The 22,398-nt window shown below is 34.5% G+C and overlaps 1 protein-coding gene across 1 annotated transcript; it reads right to left on the reverse strand.

Annotated features, from left to right (window-relative positions):
* Nucleotides 1–1,247: 1,247 nt before the first annotated feature.
* Nucleotides 1,248–16,281, reverse strand: LOC134855886 (calcium/calmodulin-dependent protein kinase type 1D-like). Its single transcript, XM_063872274.1, has 5 exons — nucleotides 15,511–16,281; nucleotides 11,869–12,000; nucleotides 9,440–9,598; nucleotides 2,175–2,347; nucleotides 1,248–1,938 (listed from the first exon to the last, which is right to left on the reverse strand). Exons 1-5 carry the CDS (start codon nucleotides 15,605–15,607, stop codon nucleotides 1,417–1,419), a joined length of 1,083 nt encoding a protein of 360 aa, XP_063728344.1. The 5' UTR covers nucleotides 15,608–16,281; the 3' UTR covers nucleotides 1,248–1,416.
* Between the last annotated feature and the right edge of the window lie 6,117 nt (nucleotides 16,282–22,398).

The raw sequence follows: 22,398 nt of genomic DNA on the forward strand, positions 1-22,398 counted from the left end.
AAATAAGTTCTGAAGTTTTGTTTTTTCGATTTAAAAAAATCGGAATTTCCTGACAACTGTCTTATTCTTTTGTCTGCTGGATTTTGGCAACTAACTACTCATTGTCCAGAATGTAGCTGTCTAATAAACTATGACTGAATAGGTTCTTTTGCTCTGAGAAACACATTTATACATAATCACTCTTTGTTGATGGATTATTATTTAGAATAAGAATTGGCCTTTGTTTAATCTAATTACTAATTGAACGATTTTACTTTTTTACACTTGTCGTCATTTTGTTGCTATTAAAAGATTGAAAATCATTAAAAATTCACCTCTAAAACTTTTTTTAACTAAGCCATGCAAATGGAACTGTTTACCAAAAAATCAGCTGGATTTTATTCCTTCAATGTTTGCTTGATTGGATTGCACGAAATTTGAAGATCATACTGAACAAACCATTGCAGTTTTTGCAAAAAGCGAATAATCACACTGAAAAATAGCTTGCAAAGTTTGTTCGGAAAATGTTAAGTGTTGTTTAATGAAGCAACCTTCAGTAGCAGATAGAAAGAACCAATAAAATCAATTTAAGAACATTTTTAGTTCCTTAAATCTTTTTTATAACTTTTCAAATTTCCAAATTTCCGAGCTCTTACAAACAAAGAAACCAAAGTTTCCGGCGGTAGAAACATATCTTGCTTGGGTCGAGCGCGTTTTTTTGGTCAGCACGATCGAAACATGCACAAACTCGGTCGAGACGGTCGAAACAAACCGAATTTTGGTCGAGATGTTCAAAACATAAAGTGAGCACCTCGACCCGGGCAAAGCTCGCTTTTTATTACTTCCTCTTAAGCAGCATCACTTACATATTCAATATCAAGTTTTTTGTATTCATGGCACAATTTCCATGTGCTGCTACGTTTGCATCGTGATCAGAGGTTGTCCATTGATACAGACAAATGTTTGAATAAATCTCAGGTAAATTATCTTCTTGAAACGCTTCGGAGAAATAATTTTAAGCAAAAAGAAACACATCAAAGTTGACCGGCTGTTTTCGAGGGAGCTTTTTTCTGTGCTGCGTAAATAATGAAATATGTTAAAATATGGACTCTCAAATTGAGTTAAGTATTGTTTTTTACCCCATTCCAGCTAATGAGGTTAATTTTAAATCTTTTCGCCACACCTAAAAACTCAAAAAGTTAGAAAAAATCAAAAGAAAAAAAATAACTTTTTTAAATTTCATTTCCAATTTTCTTTGTGTTCGGAAAACTCTGCTGAGCAAGCAGCTTCTAAACAGGCTTTGCTTGAAAAAATTATGATGATTACAGGCTGCAATGTATGAAAAAAAAACTGAATCAGTCAGTAAAAGTGAACATACTGATTTAAGCAATTGGGCTTTTTTAAATCAATTTATTGCATCACATCACGCAAAAATCATCACAGCAAATTAAGAGATTTAAAAGAGTTTTCAACTGCAGATACAAAATCCATCGCTTTTTGCCACTGACTCCCTGAGGAATGTCTTCGATCTCCAATGCTTTCCGAGGGTGCCAAAAGTCCATTGCTTTGACTACTCGAACCAACATTTGGACTTTCTTTTTCCGAATTTTCTGCAATTCCTTCGCATATTCCAGGCGTAGTCGAACCCTTTTCACCTGAAACTTCAGTATCTTTTGAATGTTCGGGACTGCTAAGCGTATGGGAATCCGGTTGTTTCTGCAACCAGGTGTTTCTCAAGGCATCTGTACATGATAATCTAGCTTGGAAGTCTTTGACTAGAAGGAGTCTGATGAAATCTTTGGCCTCGGTGGAGATGTGATCCCAGGAGGAGCTGTGGAACTTGAAGTCACAGTCGAGCACTTGCTGGTGTAACAAAACGTCGCTGTCTTCTTCGTTGTAAAAAGGAGGGTACCCACATAGGAGGATGTACGTAATGACTCCTATGGACCAACTGTCAACCTAAAGTGCAAATGGCAATAAGACACATAGCAAAATAAGATCGTTCTCAGAAGTTTCATCTGCATTCCATTAACTAAATGGTTAAGTTGGATTTGTAGTTAAAAGTTTTTTTTCAAGGATCCGAAATTCAGCCAACTCACAAAAAAGGTAGTTTGTGCTCAAGAACTTATGAAACGTAATTTCTAATTGTGCTTTGTTTATCATTCTTGTCCATTTCACCAAGTTCGCGTTCATACCTTTTCATTGTAGGGTACTCTTTGCAGCACTTCAGGTGCAGCATACCCTGGAGTACCACAGGCTGTCTTGAGCATCTTATCATTAGTGTACAAGGCAGACAAACCAAAGTCGGTTATCATGATTGGAGAGGACGCATCTTTTGACTTGAACAGCACGTTCTCAGGCTTCAGGTCTGAAAATAGATCTTGTTAATAGTAGGTTTTTGAAGCTCTCAAAGATCTTTCATGCTGGGATTTCATACGCCTCTTTCGAAATGTTTAGGTAAAATTGCTGTACAATTTGAGATCAGATAAATATACTCATCCTTTTGTAATTTTGGCCAAAAGTGCCTTTAGAAAAAATTTGCGGTTGGTCGGCCGAGACTGGATGACATAAAACATTACCAAAAGGGTAAACTTATGGTTGGAGAAGGGGTCGAAACCCTGAAGAAGGGGGTCTTAAGGATTCGGCCCCCTCACCAACCATAGGGTCCCACGTTTAGTAACATTTTACGACATCCATTTTTGGCCGATCAACTGTAATACTTTTCTAAAAGCGCCGTTGGCGCCAAAATATACTAAATTTGAAAGGGTGCGCGTGCCAAAACAAAAATGCATTTTTTTGATCAATATTTTGTTGAAAAAATTTGGCTGCGGCGCAAAAGATTTTGTCGAAATAGGGTCTTTGTAGTGTTCTGGGAGCGCTCGGAAAATCAATTTGGTCGAGCTAAAAAAAATCGACAATTTTTCATTTTATTTTTGAAAATCCTTCCACCCACCCCATTGAGAAAACTCTTGATGTGCCCCTGATACTTACTCAATCTTCGTCTATTAACTTAATCAACTAATTCCTAAAATTTTTCCCAAAAAAACAAACATCAATTTTAATTCTATTTTTCGCGTTCAAATTTTTCAAAGATGAATGTGGTCGTGCTAATTGAAGATGAAAATGCTGTGCTAATTACACGGAAAAGGTAATACTCAATTATATTACTACTTTTGGAATCAGCAAAAGTATTGCAATCGGGTGCTTAAGTTTTTTCCCGTAATTAGTTTTGGTCACAAAATGGTCAAAAAGTAATCATCATGGTTAATTAATATCATGGTTGCTGTATTGTGTTTACGTTGGGGGTTGTTTTTTTTGTAATTTATCAGATTCGGAATTTTTTGGTAGATTTTTGGCACTGAGTTTGTTTGGTTTTAATTTTGTCCATTCATAAATTGTGAATCAACCTCTTAAGCCTTTCGTAGTACAATTAGAAAAATTATTCATAAAAAATAGTCATTTTTAAAAATTTTTTTTTTCAATTCAGTTTTCGGCTTTTTAGTGCATTATCACAATGAATCATCAAGTGCATCTTTTGTAGAGGTAACACATATTCTGGAGCCAAAAAAGGTTTGTGGATAGAATCCAGCCGGATTTATTTTTTTCTTACTAGAAATTATCTGCTTTTTCACGCAATCGTCCTTCTATTTTTTTTTCGGCTTAGTTCCCGCTGCACGGAATTTTTTTTTAATTCTGCTTTTTTCAAACTTATTGAAAGCCACCAATTGAAGCAATTGAGCTATAATTTTTTTAACAAAAACTTACAAATTAGTTTTCTTAAAAACTTTTCGGAAATTTTGCTTGGTCGGATAATGAGCACGAAACTATTACGCATACAATTTTACTCTAGCAATAAGCTTTTATCATATTCTAGCAATAATCATATTTTTTTAAAGTTGCACAACTTTTTTTTTAACTTAGCGACTCTTGTCTCATTTTCTGTCTGCCAGTTTGCTGTGTTATGTTTATGTTGTTTTTCAAAATTTGTCCTTTATGGTTGTCGACTTAAACTCTGTCAGTTTATTTTCCGAATCGGTTCTTGAATTTACTATATATAAAACTCTCGTGGCGCTTTAGTAGCAGTATTTTTCTGTTGATTTTCAGTTCAGTGACTGTCGCTTGTAATTTTGTCGGCTTTCTACCTTATTTTGTCCTACAAGTTTCCGGTTTGGTTTTAAGCATCGATAAGAATCTGGCTCTAAATTTTCAATTGCTAAATATCAGCCTAACAAGGTCTCCTTGAAAAAATCGTAAATATATTTAATTGTGGAAAAAATTCTTTTTCATTTTCTATTTTTTTTTTCTTCTTTCAATATCTTTTTTCAATTTTCTAAAAATTTTTTTCTTTTTTCAAATTCTTTTTTCATTTTTTTTACCGTTCGAAATCTTTGTAGCTACTTTTCCATCCCCATGCTGTTTTAACCTTATAATTGTTGTACCGCAAGTGGTGCGAAGCTCAGCTTCGCCTCTGTGTAAACTTTTGTGTTCGTTTGAAACACCTGAGAGCAACCTCCTTACTTTTCGTAAAAATTTTGTGCTGTAGCCAAATATAATCCTCCCGAAATCAAATACTCCCCTTTGCGTGAAAAGCTTACTTGCTCTTACATCGAATTCATAAAAACTGATTACAACGGAAGTGAATTAGTTGAATTTAAACTAAAATTGAATCAATTCTCAAAAAAGTAACGAAACTTCTCAAATAAACAAGGAAGCAAAAATGGTTCCAATGAATTTGGATATCATCTCAAGATGAAGGCAAATGATGCACTTGAGACCCCACTTTAATTTCGTTTGCTTTATTTAAAAAAATTACTTTTCAAACTCAATTAGTAACTAAAACTATTTCCTCGTAAAACAGAGATTGTTTTAATACTTTCACGATGGTGGATGAGAGTTCTCATTTTCATTTTTTGCCTTATACAGTAGATAAAAACAGTCGTTTTTGAATGTTATAGACAACAAATAATTATTTTTGCTTCCGTCTTCTCGAGTTGGGAATATATTGGCGCCCAAAGCAATTTAAAGCAGTTAATGACAAACGCAGAATTTCATAGAAGCCGCGAGGCGACAACTCGTCTAAAGCGGCAATACTATTTGCACTTTTTTGAAAAGGCAAAAACTCGCACGAGGTGATAATTTGTAGCTCTCTAAGTACCCATTAAAATAAACCCACCTAAAGTAGCATTCGTATGAGAAGCAATATTAATTAAAGTCTCATTTTTCTTTTTTACTTTGCCAATTTCAAATTAAGGGATTTGCATTTGCACTTAAATTTTTACTGAAAAAGTATCTTTCTGATTAAAAAAGTTTCCTGGTTATTAAAGTGCAGGAAATGATGAGCGGAGTCTTAATTACGAGCGCTCTCTGTTTTCTAGGAAAAATATTAGGTAAGGTTGCTTGAAGCGCCTCTCGCCGTCGCCCTTAGAAAAAAATTACGAAGTTGTCTAACAGTTAACCGTCATTGTAGTTACTGAGGCTTTAACCCGCCAGTTTTATCATGTATTTTAATTTTAATTAATCAAATGCTGTTTGCGTTAAAGTTAAAGCAGTGAGTTTACCGTGTCTTATGTCGATCACCAGAAATGTTATGACGAAAAAATATTGCGAACATACAAAATAATTCTCTGACCTTTGGAACAAAGTTTATATGCAAAAACAATGCTTCTACCCCGAGAGATGCATCTGATTTCCATCTATCTGAATATAAATCAAATAAAGCATTGCTGATCTGCAATCTGCGCTGTAGATAATCTCAAGGGGGTAAATTGCATTAAAAAAAAATTTGATGAAATCTTAGGAAAAATGCAGATTTATTTTGAGTAATGTATCAATTTTGAGTCGACCTCCGGGACCAAGAAATATACTTTGCATCCAGTAATTTATGATTGGGCTCAAAAAATTTGACCCCAGAACAAGTTCGAATGATTTGGAATGCGGGGCAAGATAATCACATTTAAGCAGATTGCAGATAAACTACAGCCAAGATTGCAGATCAGCAAGGATTTATTTGATTTATGCAAAATGGAGGGGGCATAGTAAGGAAAATCCAAAACCTGAAATGAAGGGCGCTTAAATTCATCCGATTTGACTTGTTGTAAACATCTGATAACTTTTTAAGCAACAATCGCAGCAAAAAAAATGAATTTGAGTTCAGTGGAAAAAATGTTTCATAATTTTTTTTAACCTCAAAAGCTATTGTCGATCGCCCAAAATGGTGTAGAGGAAAATCGTTACAATGTACAAAACTCGTATAAGTTTAACTGTTCAATTCTTTCTCAAAGTGTCATAGAAAGAAAAATAATTAATAATATCCCAGGTTTTTTTGGAAAATGCGTATGCAGCGTGTAAATCTGCGCTTAGATCATCACAGCTGCGACGGATTAGTTGTTTCCAAATTTCAAAGAAAAGATAAAATAATTATGCGTGGTGTGTTTTTTTTTCAGTGAAGTGTCAATTCGAACTAGCCATTTTTACCAAAGTGGTTATATACCATCTGAAAGTTAATCATGCCCTTTGCTCAAAATTGACAAGATATTAATACCTGTGAAAATTTTTCGTTTAGTTATGGCGGTTTAACAATTGCCATTTTGGCTAATTAGGTACAATTGACGCGCTATTTATTTCGTGCTATTTCTTTTAATGCGTGCGCGGCGATTTAACCTGGCTCGGAAAATGTTCCAATTTGATTTGAGACAAGCTTTGCGGAACTATAAATACGTTGCTAGATTCAAACAGTTCTTTTTTTCAAAATTTCTCAAGTTTTATCAGTTTTTAAATTTCATGAAAAACATTACTTTCATTAGTTTTTAAGAAACAAATGGAAACTTCAGAAATTTACCCTGGTATGAGCAGTCTTGCTTCTAATTAGGCGCAAAGAAAAACAAAACTGGTCATATTAGCGCTAAGCCCAGAAAGTACCGGCTGCCCTTTGATGACGATGAAATTTTTTTGGCTACACTATTGATAATATAATCAATGTTTTTTGATTTATAGTTTGAAACTTTTTTCTTAAATTTATTTTTTTTTTGCTCGCAAATTAGAGTAGAAAAAGATATATTTTGGGATAATGTTTTAATAGGAGCAACTTAACTGCCTCTTTCAATTTGGAATGATGTCATTTTCCGCTCAAGCTTGAAAACGACTGCTTTTTAAAATTTTGCGCGTTATTTGTAGCCAAATTGGCAATTTTCAAAATTATAAGCTTACAAAAAAAATGTAGCTCAAAATTTTTTGAGTTTTAGCTAAAGACATAAAAAAATTTCAAATAATGTAAATGTTTTTTTTTCAAAATTGGCTAGTTTACACAGAAGCTAATTTACTTGTGATACAACGCAAGCGTAGCTATGCAAGCTATTGAAGAAAAAAAAACATTGATTGAAAATATATTTGACAAAAACAATGAAGATAACTAAAAAAATTGAAATGAAACTCAATTTTTGAGAAACACAATTAAAACATAAAATGAGCTTCTACTATCATTTACCGAGCAGCCACTACGCCAAAAATACTGTCGATTTTAGAAAATTTTGTTCAAATGAAACGAAACTCAACGCTTTGAAAATCAAGCCAACAAAAAATGAGCAGGCAAACAGAAGCCTGACAATTCGTTTTTCAATTTCACATACGTTGAAAAAATGAGCCGGCCAGGCTTTGAACTTCAGACGTTTTTTTTCTTAACCTAGTCAGTTTTTAATACCAGCTACGTATTCTGATTTATAAATACTACAAAAAACTGAATAAAAAGATAGAAATTATATTAAAAAAAAAACAGAAACTGGGCCGACGAAAAATAGAACCGAAATCACACAACCGAAAGAATTTTTTTCAATCAATTTTGAACCTTGAAACAATATTAGTATGTAATATGAAGCAGTAGCCGTTTCAAGACCGGTACGTCTTGGAACCTGCATGTAAGAAAAAAAAATTTCAATGCCAATTTTAGCGCACTTGCTCTCGCAAGAAAGTAAAATGTCGAAGTTTGTCAGGAGAAAAACCTTCAGAGCACAAAGATTCCGTCACTTCCCTCCAAAGTCGGAACAACAATGAGACCTCGAAACTAGTGTCGCATCTGAAAGTATTTTGTCAAAAACTAATGGTGACCCCCTAGGTGGCTTACCGTATAAATGCCTCGCCAAACAAGTACCAAGGATAGCCGCTTACTCTGCAAGTAGCACAGAATGTTCGAACCATAATCTGTACAAAATCTGCCAAATTTTTTTTTCAATTTAGTGTAGCTTTTTCTGCGTGGTGTGATAAAAGGATAGCCATTATAGGCAAACCGGACAACAGTTTTTGAAGAACAATGACTAGAAAAACAAACAAAGAAATTTTGAAGTTTTTAATGACAAAAATGGCGCTAAAAATCTTCAAAAACTAATTTTACACGAGTGAAAATTAAAGTTAGGCATAATTAAGATATTGTAAACAGCCAAAATTAGACGAAAAATCAAAAAATTCAAACCGGTTTTTCTCGACACTGGAAAAAATTGCTTGGAATTTTTTAATGTGGTTCGAATTACGACTGAAAGGGCTGTAATATGATATATCACTCAACCTAGTCTGATGATTGTTTGTGGTACCTGATTTTGCGGGGAAAACAAAAAAAAAGAAAAAACTAAAACATATCCGAATTCAAAGTTCATCCACATTTTCAATGGTCGGAAAAATAATTTTGAAAATAATTTCGGGTAAATATGCAATTCATACAAACTTCAGTGATTCAACGTTTCAGTTCTGTTTTGATTATGAATTTTGTTTATTGGGTGATATGGTATTCGACTCAAAGCCATATATCAATTTTTGAGGAGGGGGGGGGGGTTGCGTAAATACGTAAGTAGCCATCATTTGGGGATTGCACTGTTGCTCCTGCTTGCCTAGCAATAATATGATTGCTGGATCGACATTGCATGGGCACTGCAATTTGCAACGCGAGATTTTGTATTTTGACCATATAGCTTAGTTAAGCGTAATTTTAACATTCAGATTATGCCTATGGCTTTTAACTGAGCAAAGGTGTGTATGCAAAGATGAATGAGAGGAAGCATCCAGATAAAAGCATCATAGAGACATTTCATCACGCGCTTGAAAATACACCTTACGTTTTCAGTGACAGCTCCATTAACCTTTAAGGATCATTAAAATTAATGAAGATTTCACTCAAAGCGTAAGGTATATTTTCAAATATGTGTGATTAGATAGATGGCTGTGTGATGCTTTTTAGCTTGATGTTTCCTCGCATTCACCTTGCATTTCTTCACTTCAGTAGCCTTAGGAAACAAAAAAGAGGAGAAAGAATAAATTGATTAACCACGGAATAGATCAGTTCGTTTCTTTAAAACATGTGCCCTCGAGGGCACTTACTTTGAAATGAACTAATCTAATTGGCGATGATTCGCTTTAGGTTAATTGATTTATTGTTGCTCCTCCTTTTTGTGGGAACTGATATTAAATATTATAATACCTCTATGAACTACATCTATGCTGTGTAAGTAGGCACATGCGTCCACCATCTGTCGCGTGATCCTCCTCGTGTCTGCCTCAGAGAACTTCCCCGTGGACACTATCCTCTCGAACAGATCACCACCTTCTGCCAATTCCATGATCAAATAGATGAAGTCGTCTGAAAGAAAATCATTTCACTAGTTAATATGTTTTTATAAAAATAATAATAAATTCGTTTACGAATCAGGCATATTACAGAAATTATTTATTATAAATGCACAATTTTGGCAGCGCCTATTCGAATGGTCACCGTAAGGCTGCAAGCCTGTTTGCAGGTGCCATTTGAGAGAATCAGAATCCATATTTTTTGTTTTTATCCAATTGAAACCTAAAAAGTTGCATAAACCGTTTTTGTTGATGTAGATCTAAATCAAAAAGACCAAGGATTTTTATTCATGATTTCTCAAAATGAAGCAAGCTAGTTAGTCATCTAGAAAATTCAACCCAGTTTTACCAAAAAATTTAATGTGGTTTTTACCAAAAAATTTCTGAACAAAAATCAGAATCATGTAGATATAGGTCTCTGAGTTTTTGAACAAAACTGTCTAATTTAATTGCTGGGCATTGCAATATCTTTATTAAAACCTTTGTCTTTTAAATTTTTTACACTTTTACATTTTTTACATCCACAAAAGCGCTAAAAGAAAAAAATCCTCAAAATAAAATTTCATTTCAATCGAGGGATTAATGATTAAAGATTCATATAACCGAAGCCTTAAACAAACTTATGATTTCCTCAAAGTGAATTTTTCACAGTAAATATTTGATAAACGTTCTACCACGCGAAGAGATGCAAAATAGTATAATTTTTGCTTCAATTAACCTCTTTGGTCAAAATACTTCAAAGAAAACTAAATGTCAATAAAGTTCACCTGGTAACTAGAGATCAGATAGATTAAATCCTGCCCACTGCTGCCTACTGTGCAACTAAGTAGGACAGGAAATTAGTTTAACTCAATGAAATTTCAACTCATTCCGTTTACGTCATCCTTTTGATAAATGAGAGCATAGATGGTGATCAGAGCAAAAATTAATCAATCGTGATGATAGGATTATAGAATGTAATCAGCCCCCATAAAATAATCACATTTGCAAAATTTTGACCTTTATGTGCCATTTAAAAAACAACTGAGGTGAAGCAGTCAGTATCTTTGCACAGCTTGTGCTACATCAAAAGCATAGCATGGCAAGCTAGCCAAGCGAAAGAAAATGAGACGACAAATCCACGAAATTGAAAAAAGTTAACGAGAAATTTTCATAAGTTTAGCTCAAATAAAGCTCATTTTGGGGACAACATTTGAAAAAGTCAAATGCCAGCGTTAAATTAGCATTAAATTGAGTTTTATGAAGCGGTAAAGAAGCGGCAATGCTCTGGAAGACAACCATTGAGCCAAAAAAATTTTGCCATAAAAAAGCCTGACATTCAAAACATTTTGGAACTCCCCCTGCCCAAAGCACATGCTCGCATTAAAAACTGTCACCCTTGAACACGCAATATGAGGCAATTAAGCCGAAAGGTAACGTAAGCCGAAACCGTGATGCAACGAATATACGTTTTAGGCAGAAAAAATCACAAAAAATGATTTAGACAAAATCGGACTTGCTAAATCTACAACCAAAATAAAACAAAATTCGAATACAAAGGATATTTAAATGTAAATAAACATGCTCAAAATTGTCCGTTGGTTGACGAAAAAGTTCTCGACAAATTGATTCAGTTATTCTGTTTGTCAAGTTGTTAAACTGGAAAAATTCTATATTCCGATTTATAAACGCTTTCAAATCACCAGCGTTATTAAAGATAAGGAAAAGTTTAAACAGTCTTTTGCGTTATGCGCATAGAAATATAACGAAATCAACTTCTTTGAAACTCCCTAGCCGCTACCTCTGAAAAAGAGGATGGATCATGAAATTCTTTACGAACATTCGCATATGATAATTGTCGAACTAGACCTTTATGGGGGTGTATATTTGGGGGTGTTAGAATATTCCATCAAAATTCCACTAATTTATTTTTTCACACCCAGCCACCAGCAGATATTTGGAATCTTCATAGGTATGCGCTTATAGTTATAATCATTAATTATTGGGCATATCTAGTGCAGCAAAAGCTATACTGAGACTTATGCATACAGAGCTCAACAGCATGAAATTAAAGGGGAATGTTTTTTAATTTGACTATCACCGCTCATCGATCCAAAAGATCGGAGGTTCGAAATCCACCATGATCTGCATGACTCGTGCTGATTGCTAGAGGGTGAGGCAATATTACCCTGCTCAAAAAAAGTTGCATATACTTCTCAACCAAGAGCACAACAGCGGTTCTCCATAAATAGCTTGACAGCTCGCATACTGATCCTTTCTCTAGTGACGGATAAATAGTCTTACTTGAAGCTGCGTAGTCTAGTAGGGATACGATGTTGGAGTGAGTGATCATCTTGAGGATCTCGATCTCCTTGAGAAGAGTGGAGTCCGCACAGTTCAGATACTTCACTGGGATCTTCTTGGCCGCAAACAGGGCTATGGCAAAAGTAGAAACAGAGATTAGATTTATGTTTTTTAGATGATCGAGCGTTTATCACACGAGTTTCTTACAAAGTAAACATATTAGATTTAAAGAGGTTTTTAATTTTATGAGATGATTGAGAAACTACCACGATTTTTGCACGCAGTGGGATTTAGCAAGTTGCCGCATTTGCTAAATTTAGTAGAGTTGTATCTTATGTGAGCTGTGAAGTTACGCGGCCAGAGAAAACTGCGTCATACTATTGGAAAAAAAAACAGAAGCTGTTCAAACTTTTTCATGTTTGACTTTCCCCCACCTCACATAAGCACCCCTTTCATGAGGTAATGAACAGCTGTACAAGTTTAAACATGAAAATAAAACATGATTGTAATACAAAATTAGTTCTCATGCTACTTTTTTCTAATCTCGATCTGTGTGAACAAAAGTTTTATTTTGAAAAAATTGGAGGTGGGGAAAATAGCCCGATCGTTTTATTCCAGAAAGTTTTTCTCGTCTACTGAATTTTTATCTTACCTTCTTCTCTGTGAAAAATTGCTGAAAGCCGATGTGTAGAAAAAGAATGAAATAGGCTTATAACATGACGACTTACAGATGTTCTGTCAATTTCCTATTCGCAATCACATTTCTACTCTAAGGAACGCTGCTCCAAAACAGCGTTCCTCATAATACTTTACGCAAGTATCTAAAAAAGTTCTCAAAAAGTCAAAAAGGTGGTGTTAAGTTGACCCGCTACATGTTTTCGTTTTCTCCCTCAGTTCACAATATTTGAAGCACATGAAAGCTTTGTAAAGCCTATTTTACCCAGCAGTTACCGCTTTTCTCCCAGATGGTTACTTTTTAACAGTTTTGCGAGACAGGGATGTGTGTGAAAGATGAGAAGATGACGTTTGAATGACGTGAATGACATTTTTCTTAAATGATTTCAATAAAACGAAAACACATTCAAGTATTCTTTACCGAACGGCCATTTAGCCGAAAATATTCAAGTAGACGACCGTTTAACCGAAAACAAAAACTTCATTAAAGTTATCGTTGTAACAAAAATTTCGAACTATCAAGTTTTGAGACTCGATGATGCCCCCAAATTTTTCACATCCGACCCTTCTCAAACAAACAAGCCAAAAAAATGGTTTCTATTCTTCAAACGACAAGATAAATAAGGCAACATAAAAGAAGCCGAAACCATTTAAGCGCAACCAAAACACAAAAGAACTTGTTCACAATTTTTTCGGTAATTTTTTGAATTACAGAACAACCTTCAATCATAGTAAAACTGATTAAATCAGAAGAAAGTTTGATTCTTTGGAACTTGAGCCGACAAAGAAAAAAAAGACGAAAGATAGTTCGACCAATCAAATTTCTCAGAAAAAAATTCGTTTTTTTACATATCGAAAAAAAAAACTGCGGGTAGGACTCAAACTCTAAAACCACAAAAACCTACCTGCGAGTAGGACTCAAGCCACTAAAGCAAGCAGGAATGGGTCTTAAAAATGTTGGGAATCCATACTTGCAAAGGGATAGTTTAAAAATTTCTTCTATGGTATAGAAAAAAAACATTAAAAACAAATGAGGAAAAAATTGCGAAATTACTTCAGAGAGGAAATTTTTTTTTCAAAACTTTGAGTAAAACTATCTGAAAATTCATGATTGCAAAATGATGCATCTTAAGCAGGTCCGAAAAAAAAGAAAATAAATCCCACTTTGCGAGCCAACTCCAAAACTTCTACAAACGTTTTGAAAGATAAGGCGGCTACGTTGTTCAAACCCCATTTGTGCGACGTCAATTGATATATAACAAAATTTGCAAAATCGATTCTTATGCAGACTTCCACAAAAAAATTAAGCTCAAAATATGCAATTAAGTCATGAACATTATCTTTAGTCCAATTTTGACAAAAGCATGAAAATGGTCAGTATAGGTAAAGTTTTAACCTCAAAAAGGTCAAATAAAATAAAAAACATCGGTGTAACATGGGTGTGCAAAATAAACACTTGTACAATTAATATTTTATCAAACACCATTTAATTGCCAATCAAATTGATTTCAACCGATTGTATTTTATAGTGTAGTTTGTAGAAATATACCCAATTTTGTTCGAGAAAGCCGAAATATATCTATGCGGGGTCTTACAAATAAACTTTTTAAAATGTCGGTCCAGGCATTCGAGAAGGTCGAAAAGTTTCGAACTTTGATCAAAAAAGTTGAAACATCAAAACTGGGTTGGAAAAAGTCGAATTTTTTTGTCGGGTCGAGAAAATTGAAACATACCAAAATTTGGTCGAGAAAGTCAAAAAATACCGTAGTTTGGCCGAGAAAATCAAAACATAGCAAAATTTGGCCGAGATGGTCGAAACATGCCAGTTTTTGGTCGAGAAAGTCGAAACAAAAATCGAGCACCTCGACCCAGGACGTTATTGCTTCACCCTTGCCTGATTGCGCTTCATTTAAGCAGATATAGCTTCTGCTGTTTAAATAGTGGATGTGTAAATAGGCAATTTTACGAGAAGGTGACGCGATGTGCATGTAGAAGCCATTCTTCGGTTTCTTGCTGTTCAGTGTTCTTCCGTCTATGAAAAATCAGAATTTTGTATTTGGCCGTTTTTTCTAAGAATCTAACGAGAGCGAAAAACTGGAGAACAGAAGCTGGACTAACATAATATAAATTGGAGCGACAAGCGAAAAGGGATTCGAACCCCTGCCGACCCAAAGGGTCCCCCCTTTGGTACTTTTTAAGAAATCCATTTTTGGCCGACCGACCCTAAAATTTTTCTAAAGGCGCCTTTGGCGCCAATATATACTAATTTTAAGGGGGAGCGCACGCCGAAAAAACGCGATTTTTTGGTTAAAATTTTCCAAAAACTGCCTGAAAACGCCTTTTTTGGACTATTTTTTCTAAATTTTGCCCGCCGCGCAGAAAATTTGGCCAAAACAGGGACTAAACCGGGCTTAGGGAGAGCTCAAAAAATCATTTTGGTCGATCTAAGAAAAAAAGATCGAAAAAATTTTCGAAAATTTTTTGAAAATCCGCCCCCCCCCTCGAGAAAATCCTAGATCCGCCCCTGAAATTAACCTAACTCGATTTCAACTCCCGCAATAACTTCATTGGTTTTTATCCCAAAATGCGCTGTACTTTTGATCACACAATTTGATATAGAGTTTTCGTCGCCTAGAGTATCAAAGATTCTGAGCAAATTCATTATCAAATCAAAAATTAAAAAGTGATCAAAATTATGAGCCCAAGTGACAAAATTAGGAAAGCCTCGCAAAATTCCCTGGTAAATTACATGATAATCAAATATAAAGACCCGCAGATAATCAAATCTTTTCATTAAGTTCGAATCAAAACCAATGATGGTTGAGCGCAAAAAAGTATTTGTTTCATAGCTGAAAACAACCTCAGAAGTTGAGCTCAAAGTAAATTAATGTTTCGTTCATGAAGGGCTTCAGTTTTTTCTATTTGGCAGAACGATTTAAGGTTTTAATACGCCGAAATATTACTCACAGTCGTCGTGGGCTCGGCTCCTGACTTTGAACACCTCGGAGTAGCATCCGATTCCAATGGAAGCCAACGACTCGTATTTAATCTCGAAGGAATCCATACCATAAGTGGTAACTCAATAATGAGGCTTTTTAGCGTAAGGGAAGCTTTCAACTTACCCGGTAAATGTGGGGTTTTTTGCTCTGATATTTTGCCCGGTAAATATGGGGTTAATGAACAAGTTTATGGGAAAAGCATTTCGAAGCACGATGTACAAATATGGCAATTAAAGTTGAGATTTTTGGTCGTCGGTAAAATTAAAACCTAAATGACGTCAGAACAATTTCAATATCAGGTAACAAAAAATAAGGTAGCATTTAAGATAAATTAGAGTTGTCAAATTTCAATTATCAGGCTGTTAATTCCACCACTTACGTCATTTAAATAGGACAAAGATGGGTGATAGCGTTAGTCGTTGAATGGTCTAATCAATACCATTTTTTATGGCATATAATGATGAGAAAAGCAGCAAAAGCAACCTTTTCAAAATGGCAATGAAGTAAATTGCGTGTATTTATCTGCTAAAATCGCAGATGTTTGCAATCAAATGAGAATTCACAGCATTTGTAAAAAAAATCTACTCAGTTCTCAATTTTGCAAAACAAAGGAATACTATAGTTGTATTAGTACCATGTTAGAAAAGAAAAAAAAGATAATGCAGCAGGTATTGTAGTATATAGCTACACGCTTTATATTTGGAAAGAAAAAGAAGGAATTTATTGAGTGTGTCAGGAGCATTGCATTGAATATGTGCCGCATAATTTTACACATCACAGGACGACTCAACGTAAAAAAAATTAACATAACCAGGTTGGTTGTGCTAATAAAAAAGACGTGCAATGTTACACTTTGCTATGTTGAAGATGACGGGGCCAGTTTATTGTTAACCCATTTATAAAATCAACCAACAAATCTTGAGCTACAGGGAAAATTAAAACCCTCCATGCAAACAAAAGATGTCGGCACTCAAACTGGGGAGAAACCTCCTTAAGGGCAATTAAGCTAACAGCTAAAACTGAACTACCGCTGAAAAATTTGGTGGTTCAAGGGTAAGCAGGTTTCAAAAAACCAGTAGTCCGTCACATTCAAGTCACAACATACACAAACTGTTCAACAAATATAATATCATATCATGAAATACCAGAAAGTATCTCTATAAAAATCATCCATCCATAAAACATCAATGTAATATCCAAAAAACTTCTCCATGTTAAGATATCTATATAATTGGTATTCACTTTCTACGGGGGTAGTTTTTAACTTAAGAACGAAGGGTGCCATTTTTTGTATTTTTTGCTTTGACGAGCTTTATCGGTTGCAAAGTCGATCAGCACTTTTTGACAGTTAATGCGTAAAATCCAAGAAGTCAAATAAGTTTTTAAAAATCTTCACATCTCAAAACTTCATGAACATTTTAAATGTTACATCTTTACTGCTGCCCGACACTTTCGTCTTATAGTCCTTTTTGCTTCTTACTGCTTGATACAAAAAAGAGCCACCTTAAAAAAAACAGCTATCGATACCAGAAATGGGTTGGCTCTGAAAGGTAGCCCCAGCAGCTTAAAATGTTCCAATGAAATCTACAAACAAAGCGGGAAGCAATGCAATATAATGCCATTGTAAAAATGAGGAAAATGGATTATTCTCAGGTATTGTGTTTGTGCAAACAATGCATGGATCATGCACCGATAATTGAGCCGAGACGATTGTCAAAATAATTCAATTTTTACAATGCTACGATTTTTGATCTTATTTTACAGCAGCTTCTTTTTTTGTGTTTCTACCTTTGGTATAAAAATAAGAGGATTCTAACTGAAATGCTGAACTGGTGGTCGTAAAAATAAAAAGCAAATTATAGTTTCTAGCGTTTCGCTTTTCTATAACTACCCTCTTATATGCGTAAATAATGAAGGCGCACTCAATTTTGATACCTTCGTTAATACCCGTAAAATTTTTCAATTACCTAGCACAACTTTCCTTTTGCAGATGAAGTAGAAAATGTTCAATATTTACGCATCTCGTTGTAGAGCCAAATATGCATATGAGACTGAGAGTAAACGCAAAGAGTTGGAAAAAAAATATGCAAATGGCCAAGTAATTAAATTGCCAGATACAACTAGATGCACTATTAGTTTCTCTCATCTGATGCGAGATGGAAATATCTTTAATTTTTATTCTTTTTTTCTCATAGGGAAACTTATTACAAAACTTTATAGCTGAGATGTTTGTATATTTAAGTTCCGAAAAACTATTAAAAGCCACGAAGGAGTCTCTTTAATCTAAGTCTGTAAACATGTTTATACAGTTTTAAGAACGCTTTCAGAATTCGTGGTTCGATTTTTTCGTGGGTGGACCGTGGAGGTAGGTTGAGTGGAAGTTTTCACCACTTGAGTTTTCATAGGCTGAACGTTAAAAATGTGTTATGTCTGTGTTTTTTTTGCAATAACTGGGTGAAGGTCACGGGAACGTCACTGTCTTTTCGATGGAAGTTTGTTGAAGATTTTGGTCAAGGTCTGAATCTTTCATTTCAGTCACTCCGACACTGACTGATGATATTACCTTTATGCTTATGTAATCCTGGTAAGAAAATTCATTTGTCAAAATAGAGCTGTTGTTTATGCTTTTGAGAAAATGAGGGAATCCATGGAGGGAAACAGGAACGGGAATGGAGGGAAACGGAGGGAAACAGAAAATACCCCGTGGGGTGAGGTGGATCGAGAAGTTACGGACAAGCTTGATATTTATACAATCAAAAAACATGCTTTCCTAGTCCAATTTAAAATTTATATAGTAAAATGGCGGCGGCGGGAGGTGGCTGGTGCAGGTGCTCATTTCTCCAGAGATTCGACCCACTAACTACCCAAAATGCCCCTTTAGTAATCGTTAAGACCTCCACTTTAGGCTGGCTGACCCCAAAATATGTCGAAAAGCGCCTTGAGAGCGTGCGCCAAAACAACACGATTTTTTGGTCAAAACTGTCCAAAAAGTGCCTGATGACGCCTTTTTCGCGTTTTTTTTCGTCAAAGTTTGCCTATCGTGCTCAAAAGTATACAAAAGTATACTATTTTTGAGGAGGGAGCCTTTTTTGGCCGGTTTTTTTTCAAATATTGCCTATGGCGACTAAAGTTGGTCAAAAGATTGGATTTTTAAAAATAATTACTATCTCCTATCAACAAAAAGGGGTAACTACTGAAATTCGAATTATAAGAACGCTCTTGTGCCAATTTCTTCAGTAAATACCATAGGGAAAAATGCTTAAGTAAATATAAAGGATCTTGATAGTTCTTTGGGAGAGCTCGGGGAGAATCGACAAAATTTTGAATTTTTTGCCCCCCCCCCCCTTGAGAAAATCCTAGATCCGCCCCTGGCGGTTGTACCAGGTTTTTTTCTAATACTTGGCGCATAATTCATGTAACATTTTATGTGCATTTTATTAAAACTCGCACATTGTTTGCTAATGTATTTTCATTTGTTCTTGAGCTTACGCAACTTTCTTTGAACAGAAATCGATCCAATTCGTCTCAATTCTGCCTCATTAGCGGCTCAATGAAGATTTCTTCTTATGCAAATTATTATAACTTTTAGTTTTCCAGTTGTCTCGTTTTATGTGCAACATTTGTCTCGTCTTCAGTCCAAGGAATCATTTCCGGGTGGTGCCTAATTTCTGGGTGGTGCACTTTGCGATTTCACCTGGCTCAGAACTCGTTCCATTTTCATTTGAAGCAAGCTAGTTGAAATTATTACTACGTTGCTAGACGCCAATTATATATTTTTGTACTATACAATCTTATTTTCTTATTTTTTTAAAAAAATATTCAAAAAATTTTTTTCAATTTATTTTAGGGTTTTATCTTTTTTTTTTTAAATTTCATCAAAATTTAATTTGATTGGTTTTACGAGGCAGTGACAACTTTCAAAGTCTTGCCCTGATACCAGCAATGTTGCTTCAATTAAGGCTCAAATGATAACAAACTTGGTCGTACAAGTGCAAAGACCTGAATGTAAGAAAATATTTTGAACTAAATTAAACGCGTTTTAAAGATTTTATGTTTGGAGCTGAAAAAATGACGGAAAGTGTTCTGCGCAGCGCATTATTCGGTAATCAAAATCGTTGAATTTGAAAGAAAACTGCTCGCATCAGAGAACGCTTCAAATTTTCTACTGTCTTTTAATTTTCAGATTAAAAAAAATTGATTGTCAAAATCGAAAAAGAAAAACAAAAGGTTTTTAATCAGTTTTTTTCTATGTTAAGTACAAAGTTATAAATTTTGCGCCTGGAAACGTTCACATGTATCCAAATTACTTGCCTGAACTCATTTTGGACTAATTTGTTTCGCTCCAAATTGATTGATTTATTCATTTATAAGCTCAGGGCATTGCTAACTTTCAGATCACAAAAAAAGCGCGTAAAACACTTTGAGCGCAAGTTTTTTCATCAGTCGGAAGAAAAAGGCAGGCAAACTGGACATTAAATCTAATTTTCTATACGTCTCAATTTTAAAAACTTGAAACTTGATTTAGGCAAACCAAAATTCAAGTGGTAAGTTTCGTCTGAGTATTCATTTACAGTCAACGGTCGGTAATTTTTTTTTTGAAATTGATCTCAGCAATCTATGTTGAAATAAGTTCTCAATTATAGTGAGGTATAATTTATTGCACTTTTGTTTCCTATTCAATTTATTTCACAAGCAATTTTAAAGCAAATTTTCAATCGACCTGACAAAAATCAGAACTCACACGAATGCCCAAACGGCACAACATTCGAAGAAATCCAAATGGAACAAAAAATTGATTCAGAGAAAGCTGCGCTCCGCACCGCAAGTGATACAAAATCAGAAAACCATTAAACCCCACTCACCTTCAAAACACAGAAAAAAATTTTATTGGCTCTTGAAATGAAATAACATGAGACCACTAAGCCGATACAATATAGGCCAAAACCTATTAAGCAGAAAAAAAAGGAAAAAGAAAAACCAAAAAAAAAAATCCAAAAATTTTCTGTCTTTTAAAAAACGTTATTTCCCCTCACCCTTAAATCAGATACACAAAATAAATTTCGCTCGTCAACAAACGCAATATGAGGCTATTAAGCTGATATAATCTAGGACAAAAACCTTTCAAGCCGAAAAAAAAGGAAAAAACGCGAAAAAATGATAACACGAAAAATTTGAAACAATAACTGCTGCTAAGATTTCAGCAAATTGTGCATTCAAGGAGCACAATAATTATGTTTCCTTTAAGAAGACTCCAAATCAGGCCACTAAGTCGATAAAATGTGTCGAAAGAACGTGAACAAAAAAAAATTAATACGAAGTCAAGAAAACAGAAACAGCACAAATAAATTAAACACTAAAAGCAACTACAATATACATTGTGTACAGCTAAAAAAAACAATTAGACGATGCGGCAATTAACCCGACAAAACATAAACTGACAAATAATAGGCCGACAACTTTTTTTGAAAGATTATGTTTCCCGTATGAAAAAGAAACAGGTCCTGTCAGATTCGTATCCAGGATTTTGCCGTCCCAGGCGTATTCCGGGGACGCAAAGAATTAGCCGGAGACGCAAAGAATTTTAAACCTAATATGAATTGAATCTAAAATTGACTCTAGCATTTCTAATTTTTACATTTCTGTGAAGAAAGTTATTTAAGGAAAACAAGTCTTATCGCAAGGGTAATGATAGCTGCCATGTAAATACTTTTTTGCTCTGCTGGGACAAAAATTGAAGAAAAAAAAACATATTTAAAAAAAAACAAAAAAATTGATTTCCGATTTAGATAGAAACAAAGTTTTCAGATGCTAATTGATATTCAAATTTTCAGAAAGATCCGAAAAATTTCAATCAGTAAGCCTAATGATCTGCTCGTTTTATTTCTTTGCAGAAATGCTTGATTTAGTTATTACAAAGAGACGAAGTGGAGTCTTGCATCACTTGCGATAAAACGAACGCGTAGCATTGCAAGCTACTAAATAGACATTATGATGGAAATAACTGAGTAAAAAAAAATTACAAAAATCAACATTCCTTTTGGAAATACGAAAAACTCAATCTCAAAAAAAACGGACAAAAAATACAATTCATTTATTAAGCTTTTTGTATTATCCGAACGTTCACCAAGCCAGAAAGACGTACGTGACTAGATTTCAAGTGATCCGAAAACAAAAAAAGCTGAAAGAAACTTGTCATAAAAAACTTGAAAAAAATTTTTTTTTTGGAAATGCGAAAATTTCAAACTGAAGAAAAACATAACTACTGGCATCAAACAAGCTCTAGGTACTTTCCGAGCGTTAACAGCGTTAACTAAGCTGACAACACGTGGTTAGAAGCTAATTGATCCGAAAACAAAAAAGCCAAAAAAAAATGTTATCATAAAAAAGTAAAAAATTTCACTTTGAACTTCTATACTAGCAGTCGAATTGATTTTTACAAAAGAAGAATAATCATTTTTATTCTTAAGCTAATGCAAAAAAATCCCTAAACGGACAAAACACGAGCCAAAATTATTAAGGCCGAATAATATTTGTAAGCGAAAAAAAACACGAAAAAAATGGAAATGTATGTCATTAGCAAAATTTACAGGAGCTAATCCACGACACTTAAGACTACAATGCAAACAGCTCAAAAAAATTCGCGGTAAGGCAATTAGATTGACAAAACAAGCCGACAAACTAGTACGACTACTCAATTTTTCCAGATAACTCACTTTCAGACACTGTAAAAAAACAAGGTCCGAACATAACTCAAAACCCAAGCCATATGGTGCATTACTTCCAGGCCGAAAAAGGGGGCCTTAAAAATGCAAAGAAACGATAAACAGCAACATCAATTTCAAATGTGTAAAAAAGT

Source organism: Symsagittifera roscoffensis, chromosome 1 (assembly GCF_963678635.1).
Source record: "Symsagittifera roscoffensis chromosome 1, txSymRosc1.1, whole genome shotgun sequence".
NCBI lineage: Eukaryota > Metazoa > Xenacoelomorpha > Acoela > Convolutidae > Symsagittifera > Symsagittifera roscoffensis.